The sequence below is a fragment of the Delphinapterus leucas genome, chromosome 20, assembly GCF_059928025.1.
Source record: "Delphinapterus leucas isolate spDelLeu-1000000601 "Yukka" chromosome 20, BTC_Dleu_Yukka2, whole genome shotgun sequence".
Taxonomy (NCBI): domain Eukaryota; kingdom Metazoa; phylum Chordata; class Mammalia; order Artiodactyla; family Monodontidae; genus Delphinapterus; species Delphinapterus leucas.
Genome location: NC_143148.1, coordinates 18,475,541 through 18,488,475, shown reverse-complemented (window position 1 = coordinate 18,488,475; position 12,935 = coordinate 18,475,541). Strand labels below are relative to the sequence as shown.

The 12,935-nt window shown below is 47.2% G+C and overlaps 1 protein-coding gene across 14 annotated transcripts in view; it reads right to left on the bottom strand.

The window, feature by feature from the left end:
* ANKRD27 (ankyrin repeat domain 27) overlaps nt 1–12,935 on the bottom strand; it is a 53,465-nt gene that overhangs the window by 40,173 nt on the left and 357 nt on the right. For 10 of the 14 annotated variants that reach the window (XM_089902953.1, XM_022585855.2, XM_089902948.1 and 7 more), the window contains exons 2-4: nt 5,515–5,652; nt 4,219–4,291; nt 3,932–4,063 (exon numbers count right to left, since the gene is read on the bottom strand). Coding sequence is in view for 3 of the 14 variants with exons in the window: in XM_022585848.2 (XP_022441556.2) it covers nt 3,932–4,033 (102 nt within the window). In the remaining 11 variants the exon portion in view is untranslated. Of the gene's footprint in view, nt 1–3,931; nt 4,064–4,218; nt 4,292–5,514; nt 5,653–11,596; nt 11,809–12,935 lie in introns of those variants that run through there. The other 4 variants (XM_089902949.1, XM_089902950.1, XM_089902951.1 and 1 more) reach the window with 4 other exon arrangements.

The window sequence follows — 12,935 nt, the reverse complement described above, 5'->3', positions numbered from 1 at the left end:
CATACGGTAGGTGCCAATCAGTATCTGTTGAGTGCACTGGGGGTCTCCAATTTCAGGGACTCCCCCAAAGTTTTCAGGCAGACAATGCTGCCCGGGGCACTTCTTTGCAAGCACAAGCCAGAGCTGGCTCTCTGTGGCCCCATCCATCTCCACCAGGATCCTGCTGAGACCGGGGTGAGGAAGCCAGACACGGAGGAGTAGGGTGGAGCAGCTATGAAGCCACCCTCCGGAGACAGGGCCAGGTGCCTAGGGGCTCTCGTAAGATGGAGGTTCAGACTACCTCTGGAACAGAGGTCATGGAGTTGGTTTTTGTTTGTTTATTTGTCTGCATTGGGTCTTGGTTGTTGCGCGCAGGCTTTCTCTAGTTGCGGCGAGTGGGGGCTACTCTTCGTTGCAGTGTGTGGGCTTCTCATTGCGGTGGCTTCTCTTGTTGCGGAGCACGGGCTCTAGGCACGTGAGCTTCAGTAGTTGTGGCTCATGGGCTCAGTAGTTGTGGCTCGCGGGCTCTAGAGCACAGGCTCAGTAGTTGTGGTGCACAGGCTTAGTTGCTCTGCGGCACGTGGGATCTTCCCAGACCAGGGCTCGAACCCATGTCCCCTGCATTGCAGGCAGATTCTTAACCACTGTGCCACCAGGGAAGTCCCGAGGTCATGGAGTTTTAACAGCCGGTGTGGAGGACACAAACTTTACAGTGACCAAGCAGACCATAAGTTAGGGACCTACTCAGTTCAGAGCTTAACAATAAAACTTTTTTATTATAGCCCCTTTATAAAATTTTTTAAATAAGTAATCGTCATTAAAGAAAAGAAAGAACAAAAGCAAGAAGCAGCATTACTCTTATCACCCCAGGGTGCCCTCCTGACTCCTCCCCAGGCTGGGTCAGCCAGTCCACAGGAGCCCATGACCACTTCTGTCCTAATACTCATCCCTCTGTGCTGCAAATGGCCTGCTTCTGGGATTCCCTGAAGGCATGCTGCGTTCCCCTTTCATCCGTGTAACCCTGCAGACCCAGCACAGTGCCTAGATGTTCAATGTCTGTCACCTCAACCTATACTAAACAAATCCTGAGAACTGGAATATGGACCTCAGCACCCTTAGCTCAGCTAAGTATGGGTATTTACTGGAAAGTCAGTTCTCCGGAACGTGGAAGCCATTGCTGCTGGGCTCTTAGGCTAGCCCTCAGAAGCCCGAGTACCCCATAATTAGAGGGCCACAATAAAAGGACCAAATTTAATCCCCTTTTGTCATTTTTGTTTTTCCTACAGGCAAATGGACCCACCTGCAGTCCACCAGGGAAACCTAGAGAACATTTGCCATAGCTCCATGGACAAGAGACCCAGGGGTACAGCAGGCCTGCCCAGCTGGCTCTGAAAAAGCCACGGTGCATAATAGCTGGAGGGTTACAAGAACAGGTGACCATGAGAAGCCGTGTATGGGTGTCACAGGCCTCTGGGCTTGGAATGGGGGGACGTTGGGAGAGGAGCCTCCATGGATCAGTCAGAGAGCGGACGGTGGAGGACGTGGAGGCAGTCCCATCAAAGGCGGCCAAACCCGGGGAGGGGCTGGGGCAGGTGAGAGGCCCGCCAACCTCCACCCTCAGCCGGCCTGTGAGGGCAGGGCCCAAACTCGGCTCGCAGGGGTAAGGGGGAAGGCAGTTAACCCTGGGGATACACACATTCAAAAGTCGTGACTTCACATTTTTAGAGCCCACTAAAGGACTCTAATCCCCAGGGAAGATTCAGGGGCCGCCAAAGTTGGCCCAAAGGCCAAGCCCCATGGAAGGAAATTCAGCATTCACCTGCTGAGGCCACGTGGGTCCTTCAGCGGTGGCAGAAAGGATGAGCGCTCTTCTAGAGGCCACTGGGATACTCTACTGTTTCATTCAACGAACAGACACGGAAGGAGCACTACAACAGATTAGACAGGGATGAGCTGGAGCTCCATCACACGGCCAACAGTTGGCAGGGGCTAGTCACCAACACCTGGCCAGGCTGAGCGGGATGGCGAGAGCTAGCTCCTTCCCACAGTTGACCTGTGCTGAGGAGTTGGCCTTGCTGATTCTCGAGTCCACCGAACGAGGCCAAGGAAGGCCCGAAATCTAGTGCTGCCCAGTGTGGGCCCCAAGCAGCCCCTAATGGATCTCAGTGGGGGCTGCAGTAAGGGGCCTAGGGCACCACTGGAATGCAGGATGACACAGCTTAAGAAGCATCTTTCTGCAAATCTCCTGAGCTGTTTTGCAGGTGTGAACCGCCACCACCACCCACCCCCACCCCCACCCCCACCCCGCAAATGGAAGAACTACTAGAGGACCATGAGCACATAGCCCAGGCCTCTTGAAGCCTAAGGACTGATAACCCCTGTGACACCACCCTGCTGCCTGGCCATCAGCCAATCGGAGAACTGTGTACAAGCTGATCACATACCATTCGACACCCCCCCACCCCACCCCGCCCCCCACCCCACCCCACCCCCCGCCCAGTGTTGGGCTGGCAACGATGAGCAAGACAGACAGGTCCCCCAGGGCTTCCTGAGAAAGAACTGCGGGGTTCGCAGTGTAGCATTTTAAAAAGAGAAAGTTACATATGATGACACACTCTTATCTAGACAATATTTTTTTTAAATATCATAGAACAAAGATGGGAAGGAAGTATTTCCCAAGTTGGGTCAGGCCCTCCCATTTAACATGATGGCTTGGCTTCCCCTACTTTTTCTCTGTGACACTTACCATAATTACTCAATATGTATCCACAGTGTGACCACCTCTCCCACTAGAATTTCAGCTCCGTGAGGGTAAAGATCATGATGCCTATTCATGGTTTTGGCTGAATCCCCACATCAAACATAGTGCCTTGCATACAGCAGCATTTAATAGCTACTGTGAAATGAATGGATGACAGTGAATGCCTTTGGTGAGCTTTATGAGATTTTTATTTTCTTCTCTGGAAACAGCTCTACTCTCTAATTTTTTTTATAACGAAGTTTATGACTTCTAAAATCCAAAGTAAAAAAATTCTGGGTAAAAGATATTAATCACAAAACCAATCATAAAAACAAGAAGGGACTTGAAAAAAATCAGGCTTCTGAAGGCAGAGAGTTGGACTGGGTAGGGGAAAAGCCAGTTCCAAGCTTGCAGAGAAACCCGAGTTAACGGATTTCTCCATTGGTTCAAATCCTCAGCCGCCTGACACACCTAAGATCGTATCATATGGCAAGAGAAGCAGGAACACAAGTAGGAGAAGAAAAGAGGACAACACAGGAAAAGAGGGCCCAAGGCAGATGGGTGGCACAAAGGCACCCAGCTCGCTGTGTCCCACGGTGTGTAGGTAAGATGCCTGCCAAGTTCACCAATCTGGGAGCCAGAAAGACCTGCAGCACGGGGCCTGCCCTCCCTCCAGGCAGCAGACTATGGTTTCTCTCTTCTCTTGCTCCTGTTCCCTGGCTGCTCCTGTAGGCTTCTGAGGTTGTGGCCTCTATTACAAAAGTTCTCTCGGTTCTTTCTCTTTAGGAAATGCCTTTGAAGGCGACATACATGTGTGTGTATACACGTTCCCTTATCCTGTGGGAGTGAGCACCCATCTCACAGACAAGGAGGAATATGATTTCTGCACTGGAGAAGCCCTCCTGGTCCCCATGGAAACAAGAGAAACAGAGGTGAATTCCGTGAGACCAGTGACAACAGGGGCTGAGAGTTCAGAGAAAGGATTACACCCTGGGCTGGTGCAGTCCCAGGAGGCTGCCTGGAGGAAGCAGCTTGGGGCGGTCCCTCTCTGCTCATTCACATGCGGAGCATGGTCTGGGGCTTGGTGCACTTAGCAGGCCTGTACCCGACTCCCTCTAAACTTAACTGAAGTCTACCATATTTGTGGCCTTGTCAGCATTGCTCGGTCCAAGCCTAGTGGAGAAGGACCACCCTCGGAATCGATGCACTTACAATGCCACGGGTTTGGGCCACCTTGTTGCACAAGTCAGGACGCCACTTTTGAAGAGCCAGATAGAAGGGATTTTTCAGGAGGTCCTCATCATACAGAGCCATATGGACTTCAGATGGGGCAAAAAGAGTCTCCTGGGACGAGAGAGGAAAAAGCAGTAAATGACCACTTTCAGAATGACCTAACACATAAAAGTCCTGATCTAACAATTTCTAAAAAGCATCCCTGACACATATTACTCTACACTACAGACCTAACACGCCATCAGGAAAGATCAAAGATAACCCACCAATTCCAAGATGACTTTTTTTACAGGTTAAATGTATAAATTATGCTCAGAAAATCTTCTTGACTCCAAGTCACTGCAAAAGTAAAAAATGGCTGTTTTTAGAACATCATACATGACCCAAATAATAACATCTTAAAGATATGCATGTTTTTAATGAAATATTTTTACCATAGAGTAATAATGCTAATCTACCACCCAGAATTACCGAATCTTACCACTTTGCCATATTTGCCTCAGATTTTCTTTTCAGAAATAAAGTATATCAGAGTAGACTGGATCCCCCATGTGCCCCTCCCCATCCCATTCTCTCCTCCCCTTTCAGAGGCAACCACTATCCTGAAGTGGTTTCTGTACCCTTCTTGCTCATGTTTGTACTCCTTTTTAAACTCATGTATTCATAAGTAATATAAAATCTTGTTTTCTAAAATATTTATTTTTTGGCTGTGTTGGGTCTTTGTTGCTGTGCACAGGCTTTCTCTAGTTGTGGCGGGCTGGGCCTACTCTTTGTTGTGGTGCATGGGCTTCGCATTGTGGTGGCTTCTCTAGTTGCGGAGCATGGGCTCTAAGTGTGTGGGCTTCAGTAGTTGTGGCACGCAGGCTCAGTAGTTGTGGCTTGCGGCTCTAGAGCACAGGCTAATTAGTTGTGGCACACGGGCTTAGTTGCTCCACGGCATGTGGGATCTTCCCGGACCAGGGCTCGAACCCATGTCCCCTGCATTGGCAGGCGGATTCTTAACCACTGCGCCACCAGAGAAGTCCTAAAGTCTTGTTTTATGGGCTCCAAAATCTACATAAATGGTATCACACTACTAGTTTGGAACATACGCTTTTCAATCACCATTATGCTTTCAAGTTCTAGCCGTGCTGATCCATACAGCTCCCATTCATTCACTAATTTCTGCTGTACAGTAATAAGTGAACATGACACAATTTATTTATCTAACATCCTATACTTAAGTTGCTTCCACATTTTCAGAATTAAAAACAATGCTAAAATGAACGTTCTTATACCCTTATGTGTTCCTGGAGCACACATCCAGGAATGTCGCTAGGAGAGACACTGCGGCATGCATCCACCTGCACCTTCCCCAGATGCTGACAATGCTGGACCACTTCCAACCTCCATGCAAAGTCAATGAGCATTTCCCTTCTTCATGTCACATCCTAGCCAACGCTTCTTAGTAACGTCAGGCTAGCTCATTTCCGCCAGTCTGAGTATACAATAGTATTTCACTGTTTCTAATTTTCATTTCTCTAATGAAGTGGAACATCATTTCCTTACATTCTATAAATTACCTTATCATGTCTTTTGACCACTCTTCTAATGGGTTCTTGGCCTTTTTCTTATGATTGGTAGTTCTTTACATATCTGGACACCAAAAGATGTTGCAAATATCTTCTCCCAATCTGTGACTTGTTTCTTCATTTTTCCTACTGGGTGTTTTCAGAAATAAAAGTGCTTGATTTTTTTTTTTAACATCTTTATTGGAGTATAATTGCTCTACATTGTTGTTAGTTTCTGCTGTATAACAAAGTGAATCAGCTATACATATACATACATCCCCATATCCCCTCCCTCTTGCGTCTCCCTCCCACCCTCCCTATCCCACCCCTCTAGGTGGTCACAAAGCACCCAGCTGATCTCCCTGTGCTATGCGGCTGCTTCCCACTAGCTATCTATTTTACTTTTGGTAGTGTATATATGTCCATGCCACTCTCTCAAAAAGTGCTTGATTTTAACGTGATTGAACCTGTCCGTCTTTGCCTTTACTGGTCGGTGCTTTGGGGATCTAAGGAAAGCCTATCTATCATCTCGGCATGCCCCTTTCTAAACTGACTTCACTATTCCCCCTCTGAGAAGGTGAGGTCTATTTCCCCACCCCTTGAATTTAAGCCATCCCTGTGATTTGCTTTAACTAACCGACAGACAGAATTGATGCTCTGTGATTTCTGAGTATCAACCTCAAGAGGCCTTGCAAATTTCACTCTCATTCGTTCGGCACCCTGAGACCACCATGCAATGGAGAAGCCCATGGGATGAAAACCCATGTGGGGAGAGAGAGGCCCAGGTAGTCCAGTGAGGACAGCCAACCCACCAGCTGAATGCAACCACATGAGTGAGCCCAGGTGAGACTAGCAGAAGAACCACCTTGCCAGCCCACAGATTAATAGGACATAATAAATTGTAGCAGTTTTAAGTCACTAATTTGGGGGCTGGTTGGTTATGCAGCAAAGGCTACCTGAAACCACATCCTTTTCAACTCCAAGGCCACAAAAATAGTCCCTGTAATTTCTAAGAATCTTAAAGGTTTTCATTTTTAGGTCTTCAAGTCATCTTTATTTTTATATATGCTATAAATTGGGCATCTAATTTAATTTTTTTCTGAAGGTGAGCTATCTTAGTCTGCTTAGGCTCTGATAACTAAATACAATAGACTGGGGGGTTCAAACAACAAACATTTATTCCTCACAGTTCTGGAAACTGGGAAGTCCAAAATCAAGGTGCTAGTAGATTTGGTTCTTGGTAAGGGCCCACTTCCTGTACCGTAGATGGCCACCTTCTCACTGTATCCTCATGGCAGAGAAAGAGTTCTCCTGTCTCTTCCTCTTTTTGTAAGGTGACTAATTCCATCATTAGGGCCCCATCTTCATGACCTAATCTAGCCCCAGTTAGGACCCAAAGCCCCATCTCCAAATACCATCACATTAAGGATTAGGGCTTCAACATATGAATTTGGGTTGGGGCTGGGGGGACACATTCAGTCCATAGCATAAGCCAACTCTCCCATTATCATCTTTTATATATTTTATCCCTTTCACACTAGCTGATAATGCTGCCTTTGTCATACTCCAAGTTCCCATATATGTTTGGCCTATTTCTGGGCTCTATTCTGTTTCAATGGTCTTGACCAGCGCCATCCAACAAATTTATGTGAGAAAGGTAATTACATACACATTATGCATAATTACATGTTATTTAAAATTTTCTAGTAGCCATATTTTAAAAAGGTGAAATTAAATTATATATTTTATTTACCCTAATACAGCCAAAATACATTTCCAACATGTGATCAATACTTTAAAATTATTGACATATTTTACATTCTTTTTACTTCTACTAACTCTTCAAAATTTGATGTGTATTTTACTCCTCAATTCATACTAGCCTCATTTCAAGTGCTTAATAGCCTCATGTGGCTAGTAGCTATTACATTGGATGGGGAAGGGCTAGACCACATTCATTTACATGACTACAGCTTCATAATAAGCCTTGACATCTCATAGAGGAAGGCCTCTCCCCTTGTTCTCCAAAATTACTTGGTTATTCCTAATTCTTTATGATATCACATGAACTAGAGTCAGCTTATCAATTCCATGAAAATTCCTATTGGGATTTTTATTGGAACTGTACTAAATTTATGGACTGGAGAGCCAACGTCTTTATAATAATGAATCTTATCATCCATGAACATGGTATATCTTTCCACCTTCATCCTCTTTTATGTCCTCCAATTAAATTTTCTTCATTAAAGATCATAGATCATATAAAACTTTTATTAGACATTATTTATATATTCTGTATAGATTTGCTCCTGTTGTGAATGGGGCCTCCAATGCCCCTGGTCTGCTCCCCTTACCATACATCAGTGTGGTTTTACTGAACTGTGAGAGAGGAATATGAAAAATGGGCACAGAAAAGAAGTCAGAGTTTTAGCCATGTCATTTCACCTCTCCGAGCCTCCATCTTAGTCTGTACAATGGAGAATATGAATACCTGTCTTGCAGGATTCCCATTTACATGCTACCTTCACTATTTTTGCTACACTGCACACCAATGTACTGCCACTTTCTGCTAGCCCACATGGTGCCTTTGTGAGAATTACAAAAAGGCACCCCATCTTCCCAGTAGGTACAGTCCTGTGCCACGGCACATGGCTTAGTAAGCAATTCATAGGCTATATATATCAGCCTAGTTTGCCAACACCTCTCCTCCCCCGGGCAGGACACCTGTGCAATAAATAACCTGTACACTTGTGCACAATGGCCCTATTGTTAAAGTTTGACATTTTCCTTCAAACACCTACTCCCATTTAAAATTTATTTGTAAAAGAACTCTTATTACTACTTTAAATGGAAAAATAGTATCACTTCCCATTAAGATCATCTTAAAATTTAAAATTGTATATCCAATTGACATTATTTAAAATCTGGCTACATACCACTGCCTGCCAAAGGTTCTGAACTTGAGCCTGAGGCCTCTTCTCTTCATTAAAAGAAGAAAATTAGCAACTATTAAAGAGCATCAAGTAAACTTACCCTTGATACAATCAGATGAATGAAATATGAGTGAAAAACTGAATTACTTTCTCATTATGTAACAGTATTCCCAAACACCTCTTTGGGAAAACACCAGAACAGTACGCATAAGTGCATTATGAATTCTATTCCTTATAGCTAATGTTAAAAACAGCCACCATTTGAGAGCATCCTTGGTCAGGCACCGTGATGACATCTATACATCCTCATCCCATTTTAATGTTCACAATAACCATAGATAATTAACTATAACTAATGCTCACAATAACCATAGGTATCATTAGCTCCATGTCACAGATGAAGAAACTGAGGGTCAGCTGGCCAACTCCAGGTTAGACAGATGTCAGAATTTATTCTAACACCCATCCCTTTAACCACTACACTCATCATGTAAAATAATTATGCCTGGATTAGGGGTTATTTCATGAGCCACAGATGCACAGACTCCACACTTCATTTCTCCTAAAGGAAAAGTCCCCATGACAGCCACACAGGCTCAGCATCAAATTCCCTCGGTCTGGTCCAGCCTGAGCTGTCTTAGCTGCAAGCCATCCTGGGGACTGCCTAAAGAAGGCCCCTGAGCTCCCTGCAGATCCTCTTAGGGAGAAGAGCCTAGCATGAAAATGGCTACGTATAATCCCTTCACAGGCCCCAGCTCTGCAACCATTCAGGTATTTGAATTGTTGAATTCAATTATTACTGGAACCCAGATAATCATTTTATGAGTCTCTACCAGAACAACTGGATAATATAATTTTGCTAGGACAGGGTCACAAGAAAACAAAATTCTTCCTAGTTCCCGACACAGCTGGTTCTACAATGGCGGAGCACAAAAGTAAAGATGCCTTACATAAAAACCACATGAGAAACAGGATGCGACAAGGTCAGACTAAAGCTGGGAAGGGACACTCCTCCTTGCTCCTCAGACAAGATGCTGGCAGAGCAGCAACACCCCTGCCCCCAAGATGGGCTTTGATGGAGGAACTAACCACCTAACTGGGAAGCAAGAAGAGTTAAAAAATAATAATAATAAAACAAAACAAAAACAGAACAGTGCCAGGAGAGGTAAGGACGAGATAGAGAAGGGAGCAACAGGGAAGGGTTTGGGGTGCGGAGGGTGGGAGGCATCCTTGGCAGGGACCAGAGCAGGGCCAAAGGGTCAGGAGGCGGGAACAGGTTCCTGGTGAGCAAAGAAAACTCAAGAATAAACTTTTTTTGACTAGATGTGAAAATGAGCTCTGAGAAATATTAAGAATCCAAACAGAGCAGGTCAGAGAGGGGCAGCATGGGAAGGGAAGGGCCCTGAATGCCACATTAAAACATTCAGTTCAAACGCATGAATGGTGTAAACACACAAGACTCTCAGCAAGCATTGCTCGTGAATGAGATGGAGCTGGCTGGTTTTCAATCCAAGTCATCTGCTCTCTCTTGGGCATCAGTCTCCTGGATGCCAATGACTGGATCCTCTGTCCAGGAGTAGGGATTCAGAGACCTCTGTCCAGCACTGTTCTCGACCTTTCTGTCCCAGTGTTAAAAATATGTAATAATGCTTAATGCCAGAGTTGAATTCTTATATAGGTGTACGTGCTTTAAAATAATCTGACAAGTTTACTTGCAAGAATTGGTTTTATATTTTAAAATATTGAATAACATGTAAAGTAAACTGACTTTTCCTTGTAAAACTGGAAAGACATGTGAATCCTCATATGTAAAACTCCTTAAAGAAAAAAATTCCACCCCTTCCTAAGTGCAAATGATGGAATGATTTATAGAAAATCCAGTGAAGTCAGTCAGAGATACCAAATAACCCTGCACGTGAGTTATCTGAGGTTACTCTGAACAAGACCGCCAAGTGAGGCCTCAGACCGGTTCTGGGCATTTTAGGAGGCGGTGTGCACTCGTGGTTTTGTGGTCTTCAACCGTCCTGCCAGCCCGGATGAGTCTGGGTTGTCAGGGACCATCTGGTGACAGCGTGCAGCCTGGCTCAGCAGAATCCAGCCCAGGAAAGTCTGCACCTCCCAGAGATGCACTCCCTGCTGAAATCTCACTGCTGTGGCTTCTCCTGCCCTGCCAGGGCTCTGACCAAAGACCCCGACCAGGCATATTCTCCAACTGGCTTAATTTGTGACTCAGAAGGAAAAGGCCTAAAGGGAAAACTTTTTATCCATCTATGTTTAATACCAAATGGAAGCAATTTTATGATGTAACGTGTGGTACTACCGTCACTTGTGTCCTTCTGGCCTGTAATGTCTATGGCTCCTGCCCATATGTCTCTCAAAGCTCTTCTTCAAAGCACTATGCAGCCTCGCTGCCTGGCTCACTGCAGGCATGCAGTAACTGCTGACCCCACTTGAACAAAATGATAGTGACGTGTTAGAAAAAGATCAAGCTCCCAGGAAGGGATCATCTGTCACAGAAGCTGGAAATCCACCGCCCAGACGCAGGGGAGGGTGAGGGGCTGGCCCCAGGCGGTCCTGCAGGCACTGGCCAAAAGCCAGAAAAACGAACATGCTCAGAGCTGGCTAAACACAATGACTGCTGGAATGTGTAAGATCACGGTAGGAGAGAAGGCCTCAGGGCTGGAAGAGGTCTGTGACCACTCACAGAGCGGGGGAAGTTTGGAGGAGCATAACTGCCCCTTGGAATGCCACTCCATCACCCTGCTCCTAGAATTGCAGGGGAGCCACCAGCACCCACATCCCTGCCAGTATTTTGGGCAGGAGGGCAGGAACTCCAAGGACCACTGCTCAGTGTCTCTCGGATGTGGAAGCAACCTCAGGACAAATCATGTCCAATTGTTCGGGTCTGAATCCTTTCTAGATCTGGTACCTATCATCGCATGGTCACATTCCCCTGCTCCCCTAGGAAAGGAGGAAGTTACTGGACACCCACCTAATCCTGGCACTTCATAAACAGAGGGACAGCCCTGACAGAAACACTAACAGAGGCAGACATGTGAAGAGCAAAGCCCCAGCAGCCACCCTCATGAGGGCAACACAGTCCAAGAGCCACAAGGAGGCACAATCGAGACCTTGACCCAAGGCTCTATGCAGACACTTACTGCTGCTCTCCCGGCAGTGCTACCAGGTGGGATTATTTCAGGTGACAAGCCAAGGTGAGGAGAACTCACCCAAGGTATCCACCCAGCTTCAGCGGCCCAACTGTTTTCCTGCCACTAGGGCTCCTGAGAAGTACCTGTGTCTCCTCCCATCCTGCACTTCTCCCTCTGAGGCCGACAGGCCCTGCCTCTTGATTCACCACAGACCTGTCCACCTGAAAGACACAAAGTGATCTTTCCAACACTGAAGTCTGTGCAGGATTCTTCAATGACTTCCCCTCCACTCCCTACCAGATGAACTCTCAACTTCTCTGCATGGCATGGAGGGCCTCTCACTCCTGGCCTCCTGCCCACCTCTGCAGCTTCATCTCCCTCTGCTGTCCCCAGAGCTCCCCAAAGAGATGCGCTCTCCCTTCTTTTACCGATTTTGTCCTAAAAACTACTCTTCCTCTGTCAAGGCCCCATTTGGCCCATAGGTGGCTGGGACCCTCCAACTCAGAGAATGGCCAAGGGCCAGAGTACCACCCAACCCTGGCCACAAACCACCAGTGAAACAACCAATTAAAGGACAGACTGCTGAGTGAGAACGAGCCCTGAACCTAGCGCTCTGGACGCCGGGGGGCTGCCTCAACATCAGGCCCGGCAAGGCGGCCTGGAAATGTAAATATCCCGCTAATGAGATGCCGCTCTTCTCTAGGGCTGGTGGGAGGGTACATTACTTAATCAAAATAGGGGCCTCTCTCCCTAAAACCCACAGACTTGGAAAATTCCAGCTCGCATGGCAAACTAATAGTCCCTACAGTCTCCCCTGCCCCTCATTCCCTCAATGTCCTAAATCCTCAATGAAGACGCGCCACTTGCTCCCGTGGCCCTGCACGGGCCGCGAGTGCCCACGTCCCCAGCACCTCCAGAGTCGGCCAGAGCGGCACGGCCTTCCTCTCGAGCCTACGGGCAGTCCATTTTCAACGAAAAGAAGTGAACAGACCCAGAGTCCGGAACACCTCTTGGTGCTTCATAGTTTTCCTGGAGAAATCTTTACCCAGGAGGAAGACGAGACCCCGCCCCATGAGAGGCAGGCTAGCAGGGATTCCCTCCTCTCTCCCGCGCGCTTTTATTACCGCGGGGACCACGACAGCTCGACCCGATGCTCCGGACCCCCACCCCCACCCTCCCCTCCACCCGCCCCGCCAGGCCTCCCTTAAACCGCGGAGGCCACCCAGCCCGTGAACGACAGTGGTGCCCCAAGTCTGAGCTCCCGGGATCCCGGACCTGCTGACCTGTCCTGGAGCCGCGGGAGTCAGAGGGCACATTCTTCGCCAACCCCACCCCTAGCCCCGCAAAC